This window comes from Nicotiana tabacum, chromosome 8, assembly GCF_000715075.1.
Source record: "Nicotiana tabacum cultivar K326 chromosome 8, ASM71507v2, whole genome shotgun sequence".
Lineage (NCBI taxonomy): Eukaryota > Viridiplantae > Streptophyta > Magnoliopsida > Solanales > Solanaceae > Nicotiana > Nicotiana tabacum.
In genome coordinates, this window is record NC_134087.1 from 199,022,647 (window position 1) to 199,049,411 (window position 26,765).

Here is a 26,765-nt window from a genome sequence, read left to right on the forward strand (position 1 = left end):
AGAACTTTCCCTTTGCTCTTTGGCACATTCTTTCAATATTATTGCTTCCATTTATTGTCTTCAAACTTGTTCTTCACTTATTGTTTATTATTGGCCATAAAGAGCCTCTATTGATCTTAGTGTAGTTGTTAGCCCTGCTCCGATTATCCTCAATAGCTCGTAGCCGAGCCCCGGGATCGACCTCGAGGCTCAGAATCCGCAAACCCGAGGACCCGAGTAATTGGTCTATCGGTTTGGTTATAGCTCCCTCCTTAACTTTATTTCGTCTCTAAATCTCATATACTTAGCATCAACTGCTTAACAAACTAACATAAAAATAGATCACGTATTTTTAGAGTCCCATCAACAAATTTAATTGTTATTACTATTTTTACGGTAAACAGTTTGGCGCCCACTGTGGGGCTAAAAATAATAGTGATTATTTTCTTGCTGGTTTACTACATAACGCAGTTATCTTTCACGCTTTTTCTTGTCCAAGATCTTCGATTTCATGTCAAAATGTCTAGCTCGGTAAACGGAGATGAAAACAACAATCTTGAGGACCATGGGGAAAACGGTGTGGTTGTTCCAGGTGTTGGTGTGCCGCCACAAAACCCCGGGAATGCACTAGAGCCAGTCCCCATGGACGCAATCTCACGCGATGCCCAACGGGTCGATATAGGCTTGCATACCGACATAAGTGTGCGTCAAGGAGATCTACAAGAAGCTTAGAAAACCCCAACTAGAGAAGAATGTGAGGTGAGCCTTCATGTTATTTTTAAAATGTTGTAGGCACAACAACTAGCTAGTGCTCAGCTGCAAAGTCACCAGAAAACTCCCAGCACGGTAGCACCGGGGACAGCTCCTCCAGCCGAATAGGTGCCGGAGAGATCGAGTAATAACGGGTCGATGACCGATCTCGCCATCATAAAAATGCTCGAGGACCTCACCAAAAGGATCGAATCGGGCGAGAAAATGATAGAAGCCGACAAGAAGGCCGAGACCTACAACACCACGGTTGACCAAATTCCGGGCGCACCCTCGGTCATGAAAGGTGTGGATTCGAAGAAGTTCGTACAAAGGCCGTCCCCGAGGAAGTGGCCCCGAAACCCATTCCAAAGAAGTTCAGAATGCCGGAACTCCCAAAATACTACGGGACCTCAGATCCCAATGAGCACATTACTGCATACACATGTGCAGTAAAGGGCAACGATATAAGGGATGACGAGATCGAGTCTGTCTTGCTAAAGAAGTTCGGGGAAACACTCTCGAAGAGGGTCATGATGTGGTATCACAACCTAGCTCCTAACTCCATAGATTCATGTGCCATGCTAGCACATTCCTTCATAAAAGCACATGCCGGTGCCACCAAAGTAGCAACGAGGAAATCTGACGTGTTCAAAATCAAGCAGAGAGAGAACGAAATGCTGCGAGAGTTCGTATCTCGCTTCCAAATGGAACGGATGGAGCTACCGCTAGTCTCCGATGACTGGGCAGTGCAGGATTTCACTCAAGGTCTGAACGAACGAAGCTCAGCGGCTTCGAAATAGTTGAAATAGAATTTGATTGAATATCCCGTTGTGACCTGGTCGGACATCCATAACCGATACCAGTCGAAGATCAGGGCCGAAGACGAACAGCTAGGAGCCCCCTCGGGCTCAGTATATCCAAGTAGGTTTCCGACGAAGGAACCAAAGCCGAACAAAGAAAGGTACTAACAATACATCGAAGGCAGGAGGAATGCCACGAGGCACAATCCACCTCGCAATGATCGAAGGATAAACCGAGGACAAGATCCTCGGGACCCATCAGCAGAGCTAGATTCGATAGGAACGTGGGACCAACGGGGGCACCTCACTTATCAGAATACAACTTCAACATCGATGTATCAGACATTGTGTTCGCCATCAGTAAAATCAGGGACGCCAGGTGGCCCAGGCCTGTACAATCGGACCATTCACAAAGGAATCATAACTTAGTGTGCGAGTTTCACAACACGCACGGCCACAAGACCGAGGATTGCCAGCAACTCCGAGAGGAGGTAGCACGACTACTTAACAAAGGTCACCTCCGAGAATTTCTCAGCGACCGAGCCAAAAATCAGTTCCGAAAAAGAGAGGCGGCCAAGAAGAACGAAACTGATGAGCCACAACATGTCATCCACATGATCTTGGGAGGCGTTGATGCCCCGGAGAAAAGCAAACCCGGGGACGCATTCAGTCTCAGCGAAGATGACACCGAGACCTTGTCTCAATCTCATAACGACACACTGGTAATCTCTTTTCTTGTAAATTTTTTTCAAATAAAATGTGTACTCGTGGATCTAGGTAGCTCGACCAACATCATCAGGTCGAGAGTGATAGAGCAGCTCGGACTGCTTGACCAAATCGTGCCCTCCACTCGAGTCCTCAACGGATTCAACATGGCAAGTGAAACGATGCAAGGAGAAATCACCCTCCCAGTCACCGTGGCCGGCACAACCCAAAATGCTAAATTCCATGTTATCGAAGGACACATGAGGTACAACGTCTTGCTCGGATGGTCGTGGATACACTGCATAAGATCAGTGCCATCCACTCTCCACCAAATGATGAAATTCCCAACAAAGGATGGAATTAAAATGTCTACGAGGAACAGCATGCGGCAAGGGAAATGTTCGCGGTGCACGACGTGGCACTGACATCAATACCTCCGCTCGCAAAAGAGCCAAAAGGTAATCAAGCCATACCTTCGTTTAAACCCGATCGAACAAAGTAAAGGATCATACCACATCCTCATCTCGAGTAATTAGGACATATCGGTCCTCGAAACATCGCCGGCACATCCCGTACTAAGGTATAACCATCTCCCTTTTTTATTTCATATTTCAGACTAACCCTTATGCAGGCGCCCGATCGAAGCAGTCAGAGCGCTAACCCAGCTCGAAGACTTTAAGGTATTAAAGCATCTGTTGCACTCTTTTCCTTCGACCGAGTTTTATCCCAAAAAGGGTTTTACTGGCAAGGTTTTTAACAAGGCAACATCTGCATGCTGCCTAAGGGAGACTCAACAAGTGTCCGAGGCTTTTTTTGCAATTAACCTCGAACACTGAGGGGCATCCCCCCACGAAGGTCATCCGCTCGGAAAAGCTAAGAAGCTCCGAAAGGGGTCCTAGTAGAAAAATGATGTACCGGGCCAAACGGTCGAACGAACCGTGTCCGTATAGCCGGAGCCCCCGACGGCGAATACATATGCACTTTGTACCAAATAATTGAAGAATATCTTCTACCAAGGCATCTCACACTCCAAAGGAACCTCAACACCTTCATAAAAACGACTCCTCTGCCGAAAATGTCCTGAACACTCGGGGATTGACATCAACAATTCAACACCTGAACGACCTCTGGATTGGGATTCCAAGCTTGTAAGCCCTCGATGAGGCAACATGAAAATCACGAAACATCTCCAAGGCCAAAAATGCCCCGAACACTCGGGTACTGGCGCCGATATCTCCTAAATTGCACGACCCCAGGATCGGGATCTCCAAACCATAAGCCCTCGATGAGGCAATACAGAGTTTGCAAATAACGGCTCCCAAGTCGAGAAACCCTCGATGACTCGGGGACTGCCGTCAAGTGTCATCTCCACCGACTTATCAAAACCCGAGGTTGTAAGACGTCGAGCGGGCAGACTCGGTCCTATAAGGCCTCAACGACATGTAAGACCTCAACGGCATGTAAAATCGTAAGACCTCAACGACATGTAAAGCCTGTAAGACCTCAACGACATGTAACACTATAAGACCCCAACGACATGTAAAACTTATAAGACCTCACTAAAGGCATAAACCCGATCCCAAAATTTCGGCTATATATCAAACTTGTAAGACCCTTAAAAAGGCATACCCTCGAGATAGATGTCGAAACTACTTCACTCGGGACTCAAAGGCTCCGACCAAACACGAGTGACTCCAGTCACACGGCTGTACCAACTGAACTAACGCGACTCGGGGATGCCCAACCGTCGCTACAAGGCATAAGAGCCATCGTCGCCAGCCCGCACAGGCTTTCAAATTACTCCGAATCTACTTCAGAAATAATCGGTTAATCAGGCTACCCTCGGCATAGGCAAACATGCTTCAGCCATGTCAGCTCCAAATCACAGGCTTCGATCTACTCAGCCTCCGAGCCAAACCTCCCGAGGTGCTCGAACATCGCCACAAGTTACTCGAAATCGAGGTTCTTCCCGAACCGATGACGAGTCAGGCAAAAATTACTTCAAAAATCCTTAACAAGAGGAAAATAAAACCTGCATAAATGGTCGCATCGACCAAGCGCATAAGAGCCATTGTTACCAGCCTAATGAGCCCCAGGGCCATACACACAAAAGGTCGCATTGACCTAAAGCGTAAGAGCCACTGTCGTCACTTGAAATCTGAAAACTTGAGGGTCAAAATGAGCTCGAGTCATAACCCTATTCGGAGACCAGACCCAAAACAGTTAACTAAATATGCCTGAGAGGAAGGCGTAAGAGCCATTGTCGCCAGCCCTCATTAAAAGGTCGCATCGACCAAAAGTGTAAGATCCATTGTCGCCAATCCAAATACACTAGAAGGTCACATCGGCCCACGGCGTAAGAGCCATTGTCGCCAGCCCTTATTAAAAGTCGTATCGACCAAAAGCGTAAGAGCCATTATCGCCAGCCTAAAGTTCGGCCATTCGAAGGCTAAATAAGCTCGAATCGATGCCTAACTCAAGGACTGTGCCCAAAGCAGATGGCCTAATTATGCCTAAGAGCAAAAGTTCTTAAGAGCCTACGGACCAGTCCAACAAGCCCCAGGGCCATATCATGACTCTAAGGATTCCTACCAACTTGAAGACTAGTCCGATGGCCAAATTCAAGACAGTAAGAGATACAAAGGAAATAAAGCTGCAAGTTTTTCTTTCATACACATGTGGAAAAAACGCAATCTCCGTCTACAAACATGCTTCGGAAATGCTACATACAGATGGCAAAGCCTATGCCCCCCGGGGGGCTACGACCTGCTGGCCTCATCTTCGCTTTCTACGACGTCGGACAAAAGCAACCGAGCATCACGCTCGTCCGCCCTTACTAGCGCCAATTCCTCCGATAGGGCGAAGCCCCTAGCGCAGATCTCTTCGAGGGTCTTTCTTCGAGATTTGCAGCGAGCATATTTTTCAACCCTCCCTTCACGGTCACGGATCCTTCTCAGCTCAGCTTGAGCATCGACAACGTCCTTTTAATAGATCGCTATCTCCCGGTCAGCCTTAGTCCGGCTCATCGCAGCTTCTACCCGAGCATCGACGATCTCAGCCCTGACCTTCGAAAGCTCGGACTCAAGCTTTGCAATCATGTCTGTCTGAGCCGAAGCATTATCACAGGCTAAGCGGAGTTGAGCTTCAAAGCAGGAACTTTAGCCAGAGCGTCCTTCCCCTCTAAATCCTGAGCCTCCGTCTGAGCTCTCAGCTCATCATATTCATGCCTGGCCTGACCAAATTCATCTCAAAGGCGCTACAGGGCCTTCGTCTTTTTATACAACTGAAATAAACTAAGTATTAGCCTCAGGAACCAGGAGGCGGGTGCACGCTCACCCAGGACAGAAAATTACCTGCTCCTTCAGGTGGTTCTCGTAGCTCAAGCTCTGACCCACCTCATACTACAAGTGTGCCAGCTCGACTTCCTTTACCTCACAAAAGAGCCTAAGGGATCTCTCTTCATCCAGGGCTTTCCGTAGCTTGACTTCACAATGAAGCAGCCCGGACTTAAGCTTGTCGAACGCCTGCAAAAGAAAGCCCAATAAGAAAGGAAAGGCACGAAGCTCGAAAAACCTATGTCGAAACTCACTGCAAAGTGAAGCCGCTGGGCCTCCTCGAAGGCCGAACACATACCTGCCAATCCAGTCCCTTCGGCCCTGAAAGAGCCTACTCCGGTCGAAGCACGGTCGCTCGGTGTATGCGACCCCGGTTTCCAGTATCTCCCAAAATGCTATCAACGGAAAAGGAATGTGACAACAACGAAGAAACCCTCCTTCCAGAACCGGGAGGCGCACACGACAGGCTTGGATGATGCTTCCGCTCTGAAGCCCCGGTCTCGCTCTGCCTTACTTTGAACGCCATCGCCCTGTGAAAGCACCTCTCGTTCATTGATACCGTTCTTCAGCCCGAAAGTTGGCAACCCTTCCCCCTCTCCGAAAGAGCACGGCCTCGCCTCGAAAGGCTCTCCAATGCCTAAAACAATAAGATTAATACGCGTAAGGGGGATATGCTTCTCTACATGAAAGAAGGGAAATGAAAGAATAGCACAGCACTCACCATGGTATTTTGCTTCCCATCTGCCCCGGGACAAGGTTCGCCACTTGCGCTCCTCACAGTCGAGTGGGTCACCAATTCTCGGACTCAATCCGGTAGATCAGGAACGTCGCCCGGCGCCCATGAAATCACTGCGGGAAAAGAAAAGAAAAGAAGGCACAGTTACAAAACCGGGCTTTCGTCATAGACAGAACTAAGAAAGCACGAGATACACCACTTACGAGTATAATTCCATTCCTCAGGGAATGGCATGATCTCCACGGGGATAATGTCAGCGGTCTGCACTCGGACGAAACGACTCATCCATCCCCGATCTCTATCTTCCTCGTCATCAATGATGAAGGGCGTGGTCGAGCGACATCGCAAGGTTAGCAGACCTCGATGGTGAAAGGGCTGGTACAGCCTAATAAAATGACTGAGCGAAAATTCAAGCCCCGCTTTCTCCGCGAAAAATCTCACCATCAACCCCGTTCGCCAAAACGACGGATAGACCTGCGCCAGTAACCCGATACTCTAAGCAGAAGTCAAGCACAACCCTATCAAGGGGTCCCAGCATGAAAGGATACGTGTACACATTCAAGAACCCATCGGCATGATCCTTGATGCCCTCACCCGGGGAAAATGCCTGTAACATCACTTTCTCCCCTCATCCGCAGTCTTTTTTCGCTAATTCAAAATGCTCTTCTCCTATCAATGAAGTGGTCTTCAAGGCGTACTCTCATTAGTCCTGAAGGCTGGAGGCAGAGCTCTCCCCTCCCTGTCGGGCAGACCCCAACATAGAGAACGTGGCGGTGACAAAATTAGAGAACTAAAAAGCAGGAATATGTATAGACGCATTAGTGCTGAAGTACCGAAAGGCTGGCATAGAAAAAGAAGGGCATCTGCTTAAAGTGGTGGGATCCCCTAAAAAGCAAAAAACGTCCATGTATATATATATGGAAAAAATGGCTACGATTCGCTTGCCTCAAAACCAGCTAAAAGCACCATCGCTAGTCCCGAGGTGGTACCCGACCACGATGACCTCCATCAGGACAAGGCTAGGCTCCAGGAAGCCGATGACGCCGTCGCTAGCCCCGAGGTGGTACCCGACCTCGAGGATCTCCATCAAAAAGAAATTAGGCTCTGAAAGGCCAACAACATCATCGCTAGTTCCGAGATGGTACCCGACCTCGAGGACCCCCTTCAAACAGAAGTTAGGATTTAAGGAGCCAACAACATCATCGCCAGTCCCGAAGTGGTACCCGACCTCGAGGATCTCCATCAAAGGAAAGTTAAGCTCCAGAGAGTCGACAACATCGCCAGTCCCAAGGTGGTACCCAACCTCGAGGACCTCCATCAGAACAAGGTTAGGCTCCAAGAAGCCAGTAACACCTTCTCCAGCCCCGAGGTGGTACCTGACCTCGAGGACTTCCATCGGAACAAGGTTAGGCTCCAGAAAGCCAATAATACCTTCTCCAGTCTCGAGGTGGTACCCGACCTCGAGGATCTCCATCGGAACAAGGTTAGGCTCTAGAAAGCTAGTAACACCTTCTCCAGTCCCGAGGTGGTACCCGACCTTGAGGATCTCCATCAGAACAAGGTTAGGCTCTAAGAAGCCAGTAACACCTTCTCTAGTCCCGAGGTGGTACCCGACCTCGAGGATCTCCATCAAAGGGAATCAGGCTCTAGGGAATAAGCATTTAAACTCCACCCATATGGGCTTGGTCCCCAGGTACCATCTGAGATTGGACAAACCCTCTTTCAAGATCTATCTACAACGCCTTAAGGCTATTTACACTAAGCCCAAAGCGAGTTTCCAGGTGGTCCGAATTTGAACGAACCTCCGCTCGGGGACTACCCTCGAGAGATCAAAGGCAGTCCTTGTCCACAGGCCTCCGGGCAAATTTCTTCTCAAAGGTTACCACGGATCCTAAGTGATAAATCACGGTTTCAAGGTCCAAAGTGTTACTTTCATTCGACTCGAAGTAAAGGTCCCGACGACCGAGTTCATCGGCCGATCCAGGCTCGATCCAAGGAACGGCGGAGGACTCCATGAGAAGCCATACTAATCAATCAAAAATTAGGAAGAAACACTCACATTTGGGCTCGATATTGGCACCGACCGGTAGAGTCATGCATTCAGAGTCTCTACAAATGTAAAAGAATATAGAAAGCATCAAAGACAAAGTTGAGGAAACATCTTTATATTCATAAACATTTGATTACGATCGCCCGCGAGGGGTATTTACATATGATTACTAAAGCCCAGGAGGGGTCCCTACACAGAAACAAAGAAGCAAAAAAGGTACATATGCAAGAGAAGCCTAGAGTCTAATCAATTCTCAAGCATCATCCCCTCGGGTATGCGTCCTAAGCGGCAATATCTTCTACCACCACTGCCTCGGGGGGCCCGTCTCAATCTTCCAAAGCAGTGTCTTCGATGGAGAGGATAAAGAGGAGGAAAGTGGAGAAGCAGGAGGGGATGAAAAAACGCCATAGCCCGCCAAAGGACGAGGACCCTCGTCGGCCAAGAGAACCTCAGACCGGTAAGAGACTTGGCGAACGTCGGCCTTACTTGCACGGCTACTTTGAGTCCATTTCTTGGGACATCGAGTCATGCAAGCTACCGGTCGGGGGCGAAGTGCCACACCGAACCGGGGTATAAAGGTGAGCAGCAGTGTATAATCCGAGCACCCTCGTGAGCAGAGGTGTATAGTCCAAATACCTTCCCAAGACGGAAGAAATCAGCCTCCTTATCTCATCATCTCGAGCCAACGATGACAACAGTAACAACCATAACAACAACAACAACAACAACAACAGTGGCGACGAGACAGTATAGTCTCGCTTAACAAAGAAAAGCCCAGGCAAAAGGCCGTGGACCCCAAACATGGTAGGTAGCAATGGAGAAGGATAATGAAAAGAAAGGGATGGAAAGATGTTGGAAAGCACTTGGATAAAAAGATAATACCGGAAGGCCCCATTTATAAGGGGTGGTAGCATGGCCAACAACGCCATCAATGCCTTAGGCATGCGGATCGACAGGTGTAATCAATGTGTTATTAGAAGCCGGGTCGACAGCGGTACCGTCGCTTTGAAAAATGGGAATTGGCAGCACATTGAATAACACTGAAAGGACAAGTGCATGGGACGTCTCGGTAATCACGAAGGCTTGTGGCATCAGTGTGACGTCATCGCAGGAAGTCTGAAGAGTCGGATGTCAAAATCGTTTCTTGTTGCTCCTCTCTAAGAAATGCGGGGACTATTTGTATACGGCAAAATCAGAGGAACCAATTTCTCGTTGATAAGGCATCTCGGAAGATCACCTCGAAGGTTCGAGACCACGGACCGAGTACCCTCCCTCAAGGTCCATCGACGCTCGACCTAGGGATAACGTTGGCCACGACCCTGACAGATACAGGGAGTTCCCGAAGAGTGCAGCCAGGGCCGGCGAAATTTGTCAGGCTAGTCTGAAGCTAGTCTAAGCCTGCATCATGAAGTTAGCTAGCTGTCACATCTCCGTATCTTTGTAATTAATGCTTGTTGTACTATGTTGGGATTTCCCCTCCTATATAAAGGGGATTCTTGACACTTTGTAAGAGGTTGTTGCCTCATCTACCCCACACGAAATATACAAGAACTTTCTCTTTGCTCTTTGGCACATTCTTTCAATATTATTGCTTCCATTTAATGTCTTCAAACTTGTTCTTCACTTATTGTTTATTATTGGCCATAAAGAGCCTCTATTGATCTTAGTGTAGTTGTTAGCCCTGCTCCGATTATCCTCAATAGCTCGTAGCCGAGCCCCGGGATCGACCTCGAGGCCCAAAATCGACAAACCCGAGGTCCAGAGTAACTGGTCTATCAATTTGGTTATAGCTCCCTCCTTAACTTTATTTCGTCTCTAAATCTCATATACTTGACATCAACTGCTTAACAAACTAGCATAAAAATAAATCACGTATTTTTGGAGTCTCATCAACAAATTTAATTGTTATTATCATTTTCACGGTAAACAGATAAACTTTAAGCTAAGTCCAATTTTTTTATTCAAAAAAAAAACTAATTTATATTACCATTATAATCAGCTGATTAGCAGAATGGAGAATGAAGCTGTGAGGAATTGTCTGGCATAGTGATTGTGGAGAAAAAGTATTACGGGACTACATTCTATATTGCTCGAATTCTCCCAAAATGTTGCCGCACTCGTGTCGAATCCTCCAACAATGTACAACTTTTGAAGGATTTGACACATACCCGATAGCATGTTTTGAAGAATCCGAGCAACATAGCATGTACTCCAGTAATATGTTCCCACAGCGCGTCAAAAGGGGGACACTGCAGAAACTGTAACTCAAAACTACTGAATGCAGAGAATAATTAGATCTAACATTATAAAGTACTATTAACAATTCTCAAAACCCTGCACAACAAAGAACAAAAGTTGATATCATACATCACAAATGCTACTGATTGGTTGGCACTGGATAGGCAAATACTTACAAAACTGCAACAGATTGCCACACGTGATTCAGTAATAACAAGGAAGAGTCAAGTCTTACGTTTGTGCCCTCCAAAGTTAATCAGGTTGCTCGACTTTCCTCCGAGATAAATGATCTTGATCATAAGCATATGGAAACATTTAAGCATCACTTGATTGCCAGAAAGAAAAAACTTGGATAGTTTTCTCATCTTTCTAATAGTACAAACTCATGTTGAATTCAGTGTACAAATTAAGGGTCGAGCTCTCTTCCAATCCTAAAAGCCTAGTCTCTAACATATGATAATGCAGCGGCGGTAGTTCTCTGCATGTTGTCCAGTCAGCAAAAAGCCGGAGCATCTCCATTGTCTACAGATAATGTATATGTCATCTACTCCTAAAAAATGGTCGATGAACACATGCAAATACCTCAGACATTATCCATGAATCAACCTCCTGAACACAAGCTGTCCAGCTCCAATAAGTAAAATCAACCAGACATTATTCATGTAGTATCTGCATCATTTGCCAACTTCCATTCCTTTGACCGGCAAATGGAAAATAACTTTAGACACTGTCATCTGCCAGTTTAGGTATGTTAAAGTTGAGCAAAAAGAATTTCGTTCCATGTATCTGGAACACCAGGTAAGCACCAATGCAAACAATCCTGGACTCCAGGTGTTGCTTTGATGCTGTATCGAGATATATGACCCTCGTCTCTCAGCTGGGATAAAGCAGTGATATCTAAAAGCTTAACAGCTGTTCCTCTTACAGCTGCTGCTGCATCAGGGTCACTTGATTCATCTTGTAGAACTTCCTTCCCCTCGGAAAGTGGAGTAGTGTTATCACAGGTCCCACCAGTGTTCCATTCTCCATTAAAGAAATGTCTCGGCGATATAGACCGATAAAATGCTTTTAAATGAGGGTGTTTTGGCAGCTGTGAATTCATCCAATTGACTATACTGTGAATTGTAAAATTCTTGGCACCACCAATAGTTGCCATTTTCCTGTTCGTGTTAGGAACACCATTGACGTACATAACCCAACGGTTGGCTTTAAGCTTTCCTCTATTCCAGTGGTGTCCTGTGTTTAAGACAACAACATCAAACTTTGGAAGAAAATGACTCAAAAATGCTGGTGGACGGTCCAAGTGCATGGCGTAATCAGTAGCAGGGTCGGATGGATTTATGGGTGTCAAGTCACAGAGACTAGCAGACCAATAGTAAAGAATAGTTGTTTTGGTGTCTGGAAATCGATAAGCCCATCCATCAGGTCGAGCAGAACCACGAGATTGGACAAGACCATACTCATGCCCCACATCAAGAACATTGGGTCTATCTTTTCCACCAGTAATCATACACATAAGTGATTGAAATTGCTGTCTACCGAGCGAATCCCCAATAAAAGCCAGAGTCTTGTTTTGCATCCTGGATGCACCATCAAATTTAGTGAATCTCTTAAATGTGGAATACTAGAACCAAATAATTTTACTTGATGAATCAAGGAAGAGAGATGGTAATATTAAGCAACAAGAACCTAGACTCTGAAAGATGCTGCAACATATTTTTCATATTTTGAGTTTGTACGTGCAAGAGAGGGAGGGCAACAAGCCACAAGATACAAGATAGCTCTACTGTCACAGACTATTGCATTTCAGGAAGGACATACATTTTGAATATTTTGGTTCAATCAAGCGCCTATTCTTATTGGCCTCGAAAACAACCAGCCAAATGAAGGTGCACTACTTAAGTTATGCTAGGAACACAACAGCGAAAAGGTTTTCATCCAGTCAATAAAATGTAGTGTTTGAATGAAAATAACATGGATTCTGACCACATCTCAAACTTGATTCAAGGATCAGAATAATGACTTCATAAGATAAGTTATATTGTTACCTTTTTAGAAATTTAACTCCTGTAAACTCGTCCATCTGACAATCTTTTGGTCGCCAACGTAACTTCTCGTATTCAAAATCTGTACGTTGTGTCAAACGGCAAGCCCACATAGATGACAACCATTGCTTGCAGCCAAATCCAGAATATAACGGTCGGCTATCATCTACAACCCATCTGCCTTTAGCAAAGCGACAACCTGAAAATTTAGATAAGGTATTAGTATCTGATCACTTTCTACCTATTAAATAAAATCCACCAACCAATTTAAGGGCAGCTAAAACACGCCTTCTCTGATTAATAAAGACCCAAAAGAAGGACACCTCAAGAACTGGTACAAACTAAGAGAAATTCTCTCAGTTGCACAACGCTAATTATCATGTGATCAGAGAAAAGGAAAAAGAAAATCAATGACTAGATAAATAAGAATTAAAAAAAAAAAAAGATAGGTCACCTTGTCTTTTCAGGGTGGTTGTCAAATTTTTACTATGTTCACCCCCAGAACTCACAGGAGTGGAAACGTCAGTTTGCTGTTTTATTGAACCAATTTTCTTGTCTGAAACATCTTTTAGATCTCCCTTTTTAGTAAAGTTGGGAGCACCACCTGCACTGCCGGAAAACACAATTAAAGTATCAAATTGTAGAGACTAGAGATCAGTTAACTTTAGTAGTATCTCAGACTAAAACGAAAGAGTCCATTAAACTTTAGCACGTCAAGAGGACCCTGTGAAAGTAATTCATTACAATGTAATATGCCACTTTTGTAAACACAGATCAAGTTTGTGAGGTATGATTCAGTATAAAACAAGCTAGAGTATAAGTTACTTTTACTGTTACTATTCAGGGAAAGGGCACTTCTTCTTTTGTTTAAATTTGAAAGGATAAAAGGCATCCACATTTTCAGATAGAGAAATTAACAACGTTTTATAATGCCTCTAATTCGTCAAGATTTAGGTATTTGAGATGAGGAAATTTTGATGTCCTGAACAAGACTTACCTCCTATTTCTTCACGAGTACTCAATTCTTCAGACACCTTAATCACTGGTGAAGAGTTTGTATAAGTAGAATATTTTTCAGATTCAAAGTTAACACTTTCTTCTACTTGCCCCGATCCGCCTCCTTCTCCCAAAGCTTCTTTATCATGAGAAATCAATTCTTCAGTCACCTTAATCGCTGGTGAAGAGTTTGTATAAGTAGAATATTTCTCGGATACCAAGTTTACACTTTCTTCTGATTGGCCCAAACCGCTTCCTTCAACCAAAGCTTCTTCATCTTTCACTTTAAGATCTGCCAGAGAAAAGATTATAAATAAGTAATCCAAAAGGATCCTGCAACATTTCCACCAAGGAGTTCAGTCCTAAACTCCTAATTCAGAATAGTCCTTTCAAAAAGTAGTTGAAATACATGAACTTGACCATTCTCTTAGAAGATAAGAAAATTGAGAACAGAAAAAACTACAGTTTAGCAATTTGCAGCTAGATCAACAAGGTCAGCAGTGTGCCCACAACAAAATAATATCACTGTGGCAAAGATCCAGCCAAAACCCTTTGACAAAAAGGTGCATGTATTAGAGACTCCATGTCCGCCAAGTAAGCATGTTGACTTAAACTCACATTAAAAAAATTAGACGTCTTCACTCCAAGGAGTGTGACTTTCCCAGTTAGACAAGTTTTCTCCAGACACAGTCAAAGCTGGCTGATTCTATAGTACTGATGTTTTATGCAAGCTTTGACACATAAATGCATCTCAACTGAAGAAAGACCTATTGTACTCAAAAGATATATAAAATGGTTGAATCATTAATGAGGTCGCAAACAGCAGAGTTCCAAAGCTAAATACTACCATATTCTTTAAACTTGATGAAAATATTAGCTAACCCATAATGGAAAAATGAAAAGAAAAAAAAAACCAATGGTACGTTAGAGGGTTTATGCAAACCTGGAGAAAGCTGGAGCACATGGTTCTGAGGTAGTACTGGAGAAGAAAGAAATAGGCTTTTCACATATGCCAAAAGAAGAACAGTAGCACATACGAATCCAATAAGGATGAGAGAGATCTGTGACACCTTCAAACCTCCCTTCATCCTTGAAGATTAGGGATGTCTGGACTTGAACTCATTCCACCACAATGGACTTGTGTTTGCTTCAGATTAACATCTGTCAATTACTGAAAGGAAAATGTTAAGAGGCAAAAATAGGAAAAGTACTGTTTCTGGTGTAAAATGTGCAGTTACAGATTCACAGGCACAATTTTGAAGACTTTTGATATGGACCACAAAATGAGACACTTATAGATCGCAAAAAGCCACCTGTGGGAGAAGGTAATGGACAATGATACTCTATAAACTAATACACGCTCTCAATTCAGGAAGTAAGCATCTTTAAGACATGGCATTTAAATAGTACTCCATTTTTCTATCAAAAGCTGCTGCCTTCCTTACCTTCCTTCTCTAGGTTTGAGAATGATAAATGCCGCTCAACTACATGGAAATAATTTTTTTCAATTCTCATCGATCGAGTCCAATAACAAGGATGAATCAACAAATACTCTTCACTCAACAACTCTTCACTCATGGATGAGTTTCCTAGCCTATATCAGATTGCTCTACGCCAGAATTCCTCTATAGCTCAAAACAGAAATGCTAGCAACTGGGATGTTCACTTTAGAAGAGCAGTGCAAGACTGGGAAATTGATAGCCTATTTGATTTGCCAGCAAAAGTGGAGGAGCACAATATTGATGTGAGCCAACGAGATACCATATGCTGGGGAAGCAAGGGCACCTTCACTGATTCCAGAACCAGGTGTTAGATGCATGGCCCTGGAAGTTAATATGGAAGACCAAACTGCCTATCAAAGTCATTTGCCACAACTGGATTGCCCTCAATGAGGCCTGCTTAACTCAAAACAACCTCAACAGAAGAGGTTTCCAGTTGGTCAACAGGTGTTATCTATGTCATCTATGTCTGAGAGATGCAGAAACTGTCAACCACCTGTTTTTGCATTGCCCTGTGGCTTTTGACCTTTGGAATATGTTCCTTTGCATTTTTGGCTTGATTCGGGTCATGCCACAGAATATGAAAGAGGCACACTTGAGCTGGAGTTTATGGAGAGTTGACAAGACCATCAAAAAAATCTGGTTGATGATCCCTGGTGCTATTTTTTGGTGTTTATGGAATGAAAGGAATAGAAGATGTTTTGATGGAATCTCAACTCCAAATCACACTCTCAAAGCTATTTGCCTACTCAATCTTTTTTGTTGGACTAAATTAGCTTCTGTAATTAGCACTTGACCAATGTTTGGATTTTGTTAGCTCCCTGGTCTTAGATTGACAATGTAAAGGGAGCTACAATTCTTATTCTTTTTTCTGCATTTCATTACTTTTGTAACTTGCATCTCCTTGATGCCTTTTGCTAATGAAACACCTTATTTCATCAAAAAAAAAAATACTTAACCATTCCGATTTACAGACCCTTTCTGGTTCCTTCCTTTTATCTCAAGAAAAACCAACACCCCTGCCTTAACCCAAATAAAATCTTTCCATACTCAATCCAACCCGAAGGGGAGCGGAGCAACGGTAAAGTTTTCTTCGTGTGAACTATAGGTCATTGATTCGAGTGGAATGTCTCGATGACCCAGTATTGACTTATTATATACAGGTTTTGGCTTTCCCATGATCACTAGACGGAAGTTTCCTGCCTTCCACAATGATTGAGTTACTGAATACTTGTAATACAAGTTCTTTCCTCGAACGATGGCTACGAACTAAGCAAATTGAATTGTCAAGGCTTTCAAACCAACACAGAGAAAGCTCAATCAATAAAGAGCATTTTAGTGGAATGGCTTAATGAAGTTACTTCCCGCACGAGGCAGTAAAGGAAGCTAGCGAACCTAGGTCAACACCAAGGTAGGGGCGAAAGGGAAAAGAACGATGTTTGATGTGAACGGAAGCAAGCATTTCCCTACAAAAGCAAAACAGGAAGCAGGGAATTCCCTTTTTCAAGGCCCCTAACCTAGTCCTGGTTTGGTTCTCCGGTGGAAAGATTTGAGATACCTTTTCCTAGATTAAATTTGATATATTAGCCCTCGGAAACAAGAAATTCTGGTCTGGGGGGATAATATCAACCACTTGACGCCCTTCTTATCTGGAATCCTGTCTAATTCACCAATTCAGGGTAAAATACTGATTTTTTGTATTTGAAAAAGATTTTCATTGGGATTTTTGAAGTAGATGGCGGTTAATAAAGAACTCTTTAAAGGGTAGGGTAGGTTACCTACATCACACGCACACCCCCTTGGGGTGCAACCCTTCCCCCGACGGATGTTTTATTCCACCGGGCTGCCCTTTAACCTCACCTCTAAAGACAACAAAGGTTCAGTCACTTCCTGTAAGAATTGTTTCCCAAGTCAAAGGCTCAGTAACCCCATATAGGAATTGTTTCCAGCAAAAACATAAATAATGTCACTGCTTCTTCCTAGCGGCCACCTTCAACTAATGGTTGACCCAAATTTTATCTTTGAAGCAGATCCATCCTACTCACTATTATTTTCTACCTTGCTAACTAATCCTAATAATCAAAGTAACAATCTAAAGCTGCTATAACGCAAATATGGTAGCTTTACCAACATGAAAGAATGATAGCAACAATTTTATTCAGTGCAGCTCCAAACGGATAAGGGACTTAAATTGAAAACCCAGTATGTAGAATATGTAACATTGTAAATTACCACAAAATCAAGGAACATAAGTAAAATTTATAGCACAAATACATGGCAATCAGTACTAATACATCTATTAAAAGCCAAAGATGGTAACTTCACCAATATGGAGTAATAGGAAGAAAAAAATTTGATATCAGTGGTGTCTGGGATAGCTTGCACGCAGCTCCACTATTCTATGGTGTCTGGGACAGCTTGCGTGTAGCTCCACTATTCTATTGGGTACATGCTACCGCCCACCAGCACGGGTATTGGGTAACTCTGCCCACAAGGCTTAGGTCGCGTGAAGGGCTTAAATTAAAAATAATACCGAATACGTAAATTACCACAAAATCTACTAACATAAATAGAAATTCAGAGCAAAAAACATAACAATGAGTACTAATAATACTAGTAAAAAAAAAAAAGATGGCAGCAGTTTGCCAACATGAAGGAATAATAGCAACAATTAACTCAGCAAAAAGGTCGGATCTTTAAGAAACTTAAGGCCAGCAAAAAACAGGAGACATAATAATACTGTATAGCAATGTCACAAACAGTAGACACTAAAAAAATAATATATTGTATTGAATCTGACTAGAGTGAAACAGATATGGAGTATTTAAATATAGAAATGCATACCTAAAATTGGACGAAATTGAAGCTGGAAAGCCGAGGATTGATGTTGGAGAAATTATACAGGAGGAAAAATAAAAGCAAGTACGAAATTAAAAAATCATATAATAATGGTGAATTTGGGCAGAAATTAAAGAAGTAATAACTTGGAAAATCAAGAGAAAATGGGGTAGATGGGATAAAGAAAGTGGCATAGAGTGAAGAAGAACAGAAAGAAGACATGTGTTAACGGAGTAAATCACGGGAAAAAAGGGAGCAGTAGTAGTTGAAATACGGTCCATTTTCGTACTTTTTTTATTTTTTAGTATTTGACATAAGTGTGGTCTATTTATTGAAAAATTATAATATGTTTCAAAACAATATATTCATGGCCTTGGGGATTCTATTTAAAAGATTATTCTTTCATAACTTGACCGTTTATACTTGTCCACTTCCGTACGCTTTCATGCACCGTTTTTGTTTTTGGGAAATTACCGGCTATGTCCATTTATAGTAGCTCATTACAAAAATTGGCCAATTGATAAAAATATTACTAATATTAGCCAATTAGCTATTTATAGCAAAAAAAATCAAACTTTTACTTTGTTTTGAGTGGGTATTATTAGAATAGATTGGGCACAACTTAAGTAGCTTCAGTTTTGGGATAATTTGGTGAAGTTTTGAGGTGGTTTGAATTGAAAATTCGATAAAAACTGAACATGAAAAAAATTATATGTGTATCATTTGTGTATCACATATGTATCACATATGTATCATATTTGTATCTATTGTGTATCACATGTATATCCATGTATATCTGTGTGTGAGATATATGCGTGATACATGTTTGATACATGTGTCGTAGAAGACTTTTTGAACTCGATTTAATTACGAATTTTGATACCAAACCAGTACAAATCACCTTCAATAATCCTCAAATTTTGTATATTGACTTATCTATATATTTTCAATGAATTTCAACTATACCCATTGAAAAAGTTCCTTTTTGTTTAGATTTTTGGAATATATTATATATTTTTTGTATTTCATCACCTTATTTGCTACCTCATCCATAAAATTTCCTTTCCGTCTTGTATCTAGTGCTGCTAATCACGCTTAAAAATATGGAAGGTAATTTTTGCATGTGATTCTTTGAGAGAAAGAACCCTATTATTTGGTTTTTCAATTTTTATTGGCTAATGTTGATAAGTCTATGATTAATGACTAGAGGTTGGTAAGTTGAGATTTATTTGGGACATTTGTGTAAGTTTCCTTTTTTTATTGACTTTAGTTCATCTATTATCTAATTAATCTATCTATTGTTATTACTTACTATTATTTTTACCGGTCTTAGTGTTACGCGTAAATCATGTCAATAAGTTAAAAAATATATAGTAAACATAACAATTTATTGGTGTGTATCCCATATTATTGGTTACATAAATTTATAAATTTATGTAAATATTATTAAAAAAATAAATTTGTGTTAAAAAATAAATATCAAAGAAAAGAGTGTAAACTCATAAAAATAATATATGTTATTTAAATTTAGCTAGCTTAATGCAGAAAGAAATTCTGCCGCACAGATCTCGGATGCCTTATTGTGGCATCATGATTTGCCTTCGATTACTGAAATCGTTTTTTTTTTTTTGGTGGATCATTTTTGCATATATACTTGATATAAAGAAATTAGTGATAAAATTGTTGTAATAATCTATTCATCTTCTTTAAAATTATGTTTTTGAACGTGACGTAAAATTAGTATACGTCCTTATAGACATGTAAAAATTATTGAATTTAGTCCATACAATATTTGGATTAAATTTTAAAGGGATTTTTTCATTCCTATACACTATTTGAAACTTTATTACCCTTAATATTTATGTTTAGCTAATTATCCGGCATAAGCAAGTTTTGTTTACGAAATATATACAATTCACCTTAAAAGGCTCTCAATCCATTATTTGTGCCTTCAATCAAGAGATTTAGTTACACCTTTTCCTTTTTTCCTCTCCACTTTCCCATTTTCTCTCCAGATTCTCTCTTTCTCCCTTATAGCTGCTCTTAACGTTTCTGATTTCTCTAACACCACACTCTTTATTCCTTTTGATTTATACATATTCTTCTTCAGTAAACTACATTAAGTTTATGATAGTCATCTCAGTGGTACAAATTTCAAATGCAAAAATGAAGAGGTCAAACACATGAATTTTCTATGTATTTAATTTTTTTTGTATATTTTATATCTGATTTTTTAAACATACAACTTTCACACAATATGTCTTTTACAAATTTTGTATCTGATTTATACATAGTAAAAATAAATTTCACACAACTAATTATATATTATACAATTTATCTACAATTCATCTACAACGTATCTACAACTTTCACAAAAGGCTGTTGACGAAGGTCTTAAATACAACAACAATTACAACTTAAATATATAATTTTTATACAAATTTTATACAATATGTCTTTTGTATATTTTGTATCTGATTTATACATAGTAAAAATAAATTTTATACAACTAATTATATATTATACAACTTATCTACAACTTTCATATAATTTTCATATGTTATTTCTACTCAGTTATATACAACTACAATATCATACAACTTAAATATAATTTTAATACAATGTCGTTCAACTTTCATACAATAGTTAAATAAATAAAAGAAAAATATATAAATAACAGAATACAATTTTTCTATAATTTTACTACAATTTCATAAATATAATATATATCATGTCTTCTTCTTCTTCTTCTTCTTCTTCTTCTTCTTCTTCTTCTTCTTCTTCTTCTTCTTCTTCTTCTTCTTCTTCTTCTTCGAGTTTCAATCTGAAATTCAGTCAAAACCAAGTCTAATCTTCACCAAAACCCCTCAAAATTGAGATATAAACTCCAAACCATAAACCCAATTGTTTGCAATAACACCTAATCCAAACAAATAATGATTTTTAAAAACACAAATTCGAATTCAAAGCTTCAAAGCTTTTTAATGGTTGTCAATGGTGGAATTGTTCCTTTGCTTTACATTACTGAAATTAGGGATTGAGAGATAGAGAGACGTAGAGAGAATTCTCAATTCTTTGCAACAACATGCAATTCAAAAAAATAATATTTTTTGAAAACCCAAATTCGAATTCAAAGCTTCAAAGCTTTTTAATGGTTGTCAATAGTGGAATCGTGGGTGGGTGCAAGATACGTGGGGGAAGGGGATGGGATATGGAGAGAGAAACGTAGGGGAGTGGAAGATATGTTAGAGCAATTTTAGGACACTAATTATTATTAATTCCCTTAAAATGTACATAAATGGTATTGGGTATATAAAATATAATTATAGTAAAACTTGAGTAGGAAGGGTAATATAGTTTCATATAGTGTATAAGAATGTAAAAATCTCAATTTTAAATTATTTTGGATCGAATAATTAATTTGGACTTTGTAAATTAAATAAGTCCATTTTAATATTTTTAAGCCCAAGACCCATTTTATCCTAAGGCCCAGACTCATGCCATGTGTCAAGTGACATGGCATATCCGGTCAAACTCCAGGCCAATAAGGTGATGCCACGTGTTAAGTGATGTGGCAATTCTAATCCAAAATAATGACCAATCAAGAGTTGTCAAGTGTCTAAAATGACATATCTTGGCCAATCACAAGCAAGCTTATCACACAGCTTATGTGATAAGTTTGATGACTTACATGAGCCAATCAGAATCAAGCAAGAGAGTTCATATGTAGCTGGCTTGTCCATCCTCTACCACTATAAATAGAGGGGTTACATAACTCTCTGAGGACATTCAGAATTGGGGATGAGCATTCCGCAATCGATGAACACATCCACAAATAGAGAGATCAATTATCAAGTGCATAGTTCTTCAACAAAGGAATGATCAACGGAGTTCTTCTTGGGGATCAAGCATACCAACAAAGTGCTGCTCGACGTTCTTGGTGATTAAATACATACAAGGAGGTCTGTCACACCTCCTTTTTGCGCGCCCGCCCCGAAGGGTTAAATGCGCGAGGGTTTTTTTTTCCAATTTAAGTGACAATATTCGAAATGGGATTATTTATTTAATTCAGAGTCGCCACTTGGGAAAGGTTTGGCTTTTGGTGTCCCAAGTCACCGGTTTATCTTGAATCCCAAATCGAGGAAATTTTCGACTTTTCCAAATGAAGTCTGCGAATCAGAAATTCTAAGTAAGGAATTCTGTTGACCCGAGGGAAGGTGTTAGGCACCCTCGAATCTCGTGGTTCTAGCACGGTCGCTTAAATTGTTATAATGGCTAAATATCTGATTTAAATACATGTTATGACTTACGTGCTTTTATTAAGTTTAAACCGCTTTTATCATTATCACTTATTTTTATAGAATTGCAACGTCGTGAAAATGCATCTCGAACCACGTCACAATCAATGCGCCCGTGATCGTCAACACATTTTGACTTCGTTGAGATTTGGATTTGGGTCACATCAATGTGCACCCGAATTTAAGAATATGATTTAATTAAGCCGCGCCTAAAGAGTCTAACACGTTATTATTTTTTGAGAAGGCCATGAGATTCACTAAACGGCCTAGCCTGAATTCTAAATATTATGATCAGTTGTTGAGGGCCCCGCAATTTGCATTTTTATTTGGCGAGGCTCATCTCATTATTTTTTAAAGGATAAACCTATAGTGATTATATTTTCTATTAAGTTCGTCTCTAAAAATAAAAGAAAATCTCTTAATTATTTACATGCTGAAAACGTAACTTATTAGTTATTAGTTTACGGCTAATGCGATTGGAAAATTGCGATCGAGTTTGTACAAAGAAAAACTGCTTTATTTTTATATTCTATTATTTACTAATGCTGGAACATGAGAGGGATACACAATAATATCAAAGCCGATTAACTATTCTTCAAGTAATTTAAACTAGCATTATTAGATGAAGACATCATACATATGCAGCCTCATTACTAATTAATTAATCGACTACATTTTTATACAAAGAGAGGAAAATTAATATTCAAACACAGATCCAAACAAAAGAATTCAACAGGAACAGGAGCCTGATTAATATTTCATTTTTCGCTTCAAGCCAAGAGTGTACAAATGTGTACCTGGAAACAGCAGTACAAGAACAAAAGAAGTAGGAGTCAGCGACAGTAATAACGCGGCAACAACAGGTTCAACAACACCGCAAAACCAGTAACAACCAGTAGAATAACCCAGTAACAGATTGAAAACTCAGCAGTGCAAAAGTACAATCGCAGTCAAAGCAGAAGAGAGAAAAGATACGAGATGCAGTAGTTTCTGACTTTTGAATAACACTCGAAGAAAAGCAAACAGAATTGTTCGAGTGAAAGTTCAAATTGTCTTTCTCTTTTACTATCACAAACTCTCTCCAAGTATAAAAGTATGTCAACTCTCAAGTGTAAAAGGAATCTGTCAACTCTCTCTAAAAATCCTCTCAATAATATTCAACTCTTTCTCTCTCCCTCCAAAAATCTCCCTTAAAACTCTCAAGTCTCTTCCTTTTAATGTCAAGAATGACTCTATATATAGCAAGACAAGTCTTCAATTCCCAACCCCAAATTATTCCCCCAATGGCATGTTGTGTCCCACTATTAAATGTCTTCTTTAAATAAATATCACATTCCCAACCCATTACCATATGTCCCCCATGCTTACATTAAATAAATGCCACATTACCAACCCATTACAATATGTTCCTCATGCCTACATTAAACAAGTGCAAGATTCCTCCCCATTATGTTTTGTCTTGTCCCCCATTATATTAAACAAGTACATCAAAAACCCCACCCCATTATATTTGTCCCCCATGCTTAACATAAAGAATCAAAAATAATGTTTAATTACCAAACTACCCCTCCGACCTTATTGCAATTACAAATCTACCCCTGAATGCAATGCAATTTACCAAATTACCCCCATCAACTCTAAACACTCAATTAATCATAACTTGACCAAAATATAGTCAAGATGACCAATTTCTCAACAATCTTCAACAACAATTATATGAACACGATGAACAACAACAACTCAAAATCAATGGAATGAATTAACCATATCGGGAACCAATCCTGGTTAATTTAGACCATGAATGTATGAGCAAGAACACAACAATACAAACAACAAAATACTAAATTAACAAATCAAAGACAAATATAAACTCACATTAAATCACTGGATTTAATCATGAACTTCAAACAAAGATGAACATGAATTAAATCTATTTTTCAAACAACAAAACATGACGGATTCACATGACTCAAACAACATTAATATTTTCTGGAAAATACATAACAACATGAAACAAATTGAAGAAATAATCAATTAATTTTCAATTTGAATCTAGCAAACATTAAACTAACAAATATTCACTTAAACAATAATACAAACATGAAATAAACATGAAAAAATAACTAATTAACTTCCATTTGAAATCTGAAAATTAATTCAACTAAAACACATGAACATGAACAAAACCAAAAATCAAATATTTACCGATTTTACATGAACAAAACAAACATTTGCCGATTTTAGATTCGAAAATATCAAAACAAAATACGGACAAAATAAAACTCAAAAATCTACTAACCGGACTGACATGAAATATGTATGGACTGACTCGACGAACTTCGACCAAAGTTCGACCACACGACGATGAACGAACTTAAGAAGTTATATCGGCAGTTGACAACTGAATCCACGCCGAAGCTATATCGGCAGTTGGCGCGGCAGAAGTGAAGCAGCAAAGGCAGCTGTGGACGACGTCCATGGCGGAACGGGCAGTAGTCATGAGGGCTAGTGGTCGACGCCGCATCAATGGAGGTTCGTTCAGTTGTTCGCGCGAAGGCGAAGCAGTCTCGACCAAACGAAGCAGTCTCGGCATGAAATATCTAAACATTTGCTCAAGCTGAAGAAGATGAAGTGAAAGCAGCAGCACGGCAGCAACCAACGGCGAAGAACACCGCAACAGCAGCCCGCTACACGTTTGGAACGGGAAGACGCAGCAGTAGCTGCTGAAACAGTGGCGTTTGCCGGAGGAGTAGCAGCGATGAGCTCCGATGAAGCTGGAACGAGGTCGGGGGCAGCTGGGTCTGTTTGGACGTGATGGTGGTTGATGACGACGACGCAGCAGTGGTGACCATGGATGTTGAGCTCAAGCTTGAGCTCGGCGGAGACGCAACAGTCGCGGGGTTTACTTGGACGCGAGGGAGGTGGAGCTTGTGTGTGCGTGTGTTGTCGATAGGGAGGCAGCCATGGGAGCTGCTCGTGTGGAAGGGGAGGTAGCCATGGATGGCTTGGGGTGTTTTGTGTTTTTGGAGAAGAAGAAACCAAAAATGGGGGCGGATGGTTTAGGTCTCTTTTTTAGGGTTTTTTTGTTCTTTTTTTTTCTTTTGTTTTATGTCTTTGAAATGCAAGATAGGGGTATTGGGTTATGGATTGGGTTAATGGTGTGGATCGGGTCGACCCATGTGGAGATGGACTGGGTCATGGAGAAGGTTGGACAAATGTTTGGGCCTGGGGTTGAAAATTGAAGAAGTGGCCCAATCCGATTTTTATTTGTATTTTTGTTATCTTTTCTTCTTTTATTTTCTAAAACTAAATTATAAAAATACTTAAATTATTATTAAGAACTAAATTAAGTTATAAAATCGCAAATTAACTCCCAATAACAATTAACGCACAATTAAGTAATAATTAAGCATAAAATTGTTCATTTGGACATTAAATGCTAAAAATGCAAAAGATGCCTATTTTTGTAATTTTTAATTTTTTTGTAAAACTAATTTAATTACTAACAATTGTAGAATGAAATCCTACATGCAAAATGTGACATATTTTTATATTTTTTATTAATTTAACAAATAAGCAAACACAGACAAATACAAATAATTATCCAAAAATATCACAAAAATACTCAAAATTGCACACCAAGGAAAATTATTTTATTTTGCATTTTCTGGGAGTATTTCTCATATAGGGCAAAAATCACGTGCTTACAGCTGCCCCTCTTTGCCCGAAGACACGAAGGGTTTTCGCGCAAAGATAAAGTGAGCGATTTTTGCCTATCCGAGTACTCCGTGTGAAGCATTTTTTTTTCTGAAAAAGATTTAACCGAACCTCTGCTTCAAAGGTTTCCTACATATCCCTGGCTAAAGGGGAATCAGGTTAATGTAGTTCGGGAAACTTTGGGTAGCTGGGACTACCATGGGATTGCAATGCTTGTTGTTACTGCTGTTGCTGTTGTCACCGCTGCTTTACTGACCGCCTTATTACAACCAAAGAAAAATTGAAACTGAACTAAACACTTATATGCATGTCAACTGCTAGTTACAAGATTCCTATCTATGATTCTTTTGCGACTTGATCTTGGGTCTTAGCTGATTCTGCTTGTAGACTCCGATCTGAATCTTGATGCTTGCAAGTTGTAGGCGCCTATTTATTTCTGCGATACTGAATAGAACGGGGTTGGTAGAACTCGGGACCTTGATCAAACCTTTGAAAGATCCGCCTCTCTCGCCTTTCCGAATATCTCGGGACATCTTCTTTTTGTCTTTTTGTTCTTAGATTCTGAGTTGAGACTCATCTCGTGGGTCATTTCGATCCGTGTGGCTCGAGGTTAGACCTGCGGGAAAAACAAACGAACGAAATTTTTTGCCCCAGTTTCACTAGGAAAATTTCGTGAATTATTCGCCAAGAAGTTCATAAAATTGATGAAAGAAGATATGAATGCTTAATTCAGGGTTGGAGCCCTAATACCGACTAGCTGGGGAGAAGTTCAATTTTAG

The 26,765-nt window shown here is 40.6% G+C and overlaps 1 protein-coding gene across 2 annotated transcripts; it reads right to left on the reverse strand.

The window, feature by feature from the left end:
- Positions 1-10,634: 10,634 nt before the first annotated feature.
- Positions 10,635-18,213, reverse strand: LOC107821168 (protein trichome birefringence-like 14). Of its 2 annotated transcripts, none has more exons than XM_016647586.2 (6): positions 17,978-18,213; positions 14,578-14,805; positions 13,636-13,926; positions 13,093-13,242; positions 12,642-12,837; positions 10,635-12,173 (listed from the first exon to the last, which is right to left on the reverse strand). In XM_016647586.2, the coding sequence occupies exons 2-6, from the start codon at positions 14,720-14,722 to the stop codon at positions 11,345-11,347; spliced, it is 1,611 nt and encodes a 536-aa protein (XP_016503072.2). In that variant the 5' UTR covers positions 14,723-14,805; positions 17,978-18,213; the 3' UTR covers positions 10,635-11,344. The 2 variants fall into 2 exon arrangements, with proteins under 2 accessions (XP_016503072.2, XP_016503073.2); XM_016647587.2 differs by having other exon boundaries at positions 14,578-14,795; positions 17,978-18,211.
- Between the last annotated feature and the right edge of the window lie 8,552 nt (positions 18,214-26,765).

Excerpts from the sequence above, each read along its gene's own strand:
- LOC107821168 (XM_016647586.2), bottom strand. The coding sequence starts at position 14,722 with ATGAAGGGAGGTTTGAAGGTGTCACAGATCTCTCTCATCCTTATTGGA. Across the intron at positions 12,838-13,092 it reads AACCACCCTGAAAAGACAAG|GTTGTCGCTTTGCTAAAGGC; the intron begins GTGACCTATCTT and ends CTAAATTTTCAG. Across the intron at positions 12,174-12,641 it reads GGAGTTAAATTTCTAAAAAG|GATGCAAAACAAGACTCTGG; the intron begins GTAACAATATAA and ends TGGTGCATCCAG.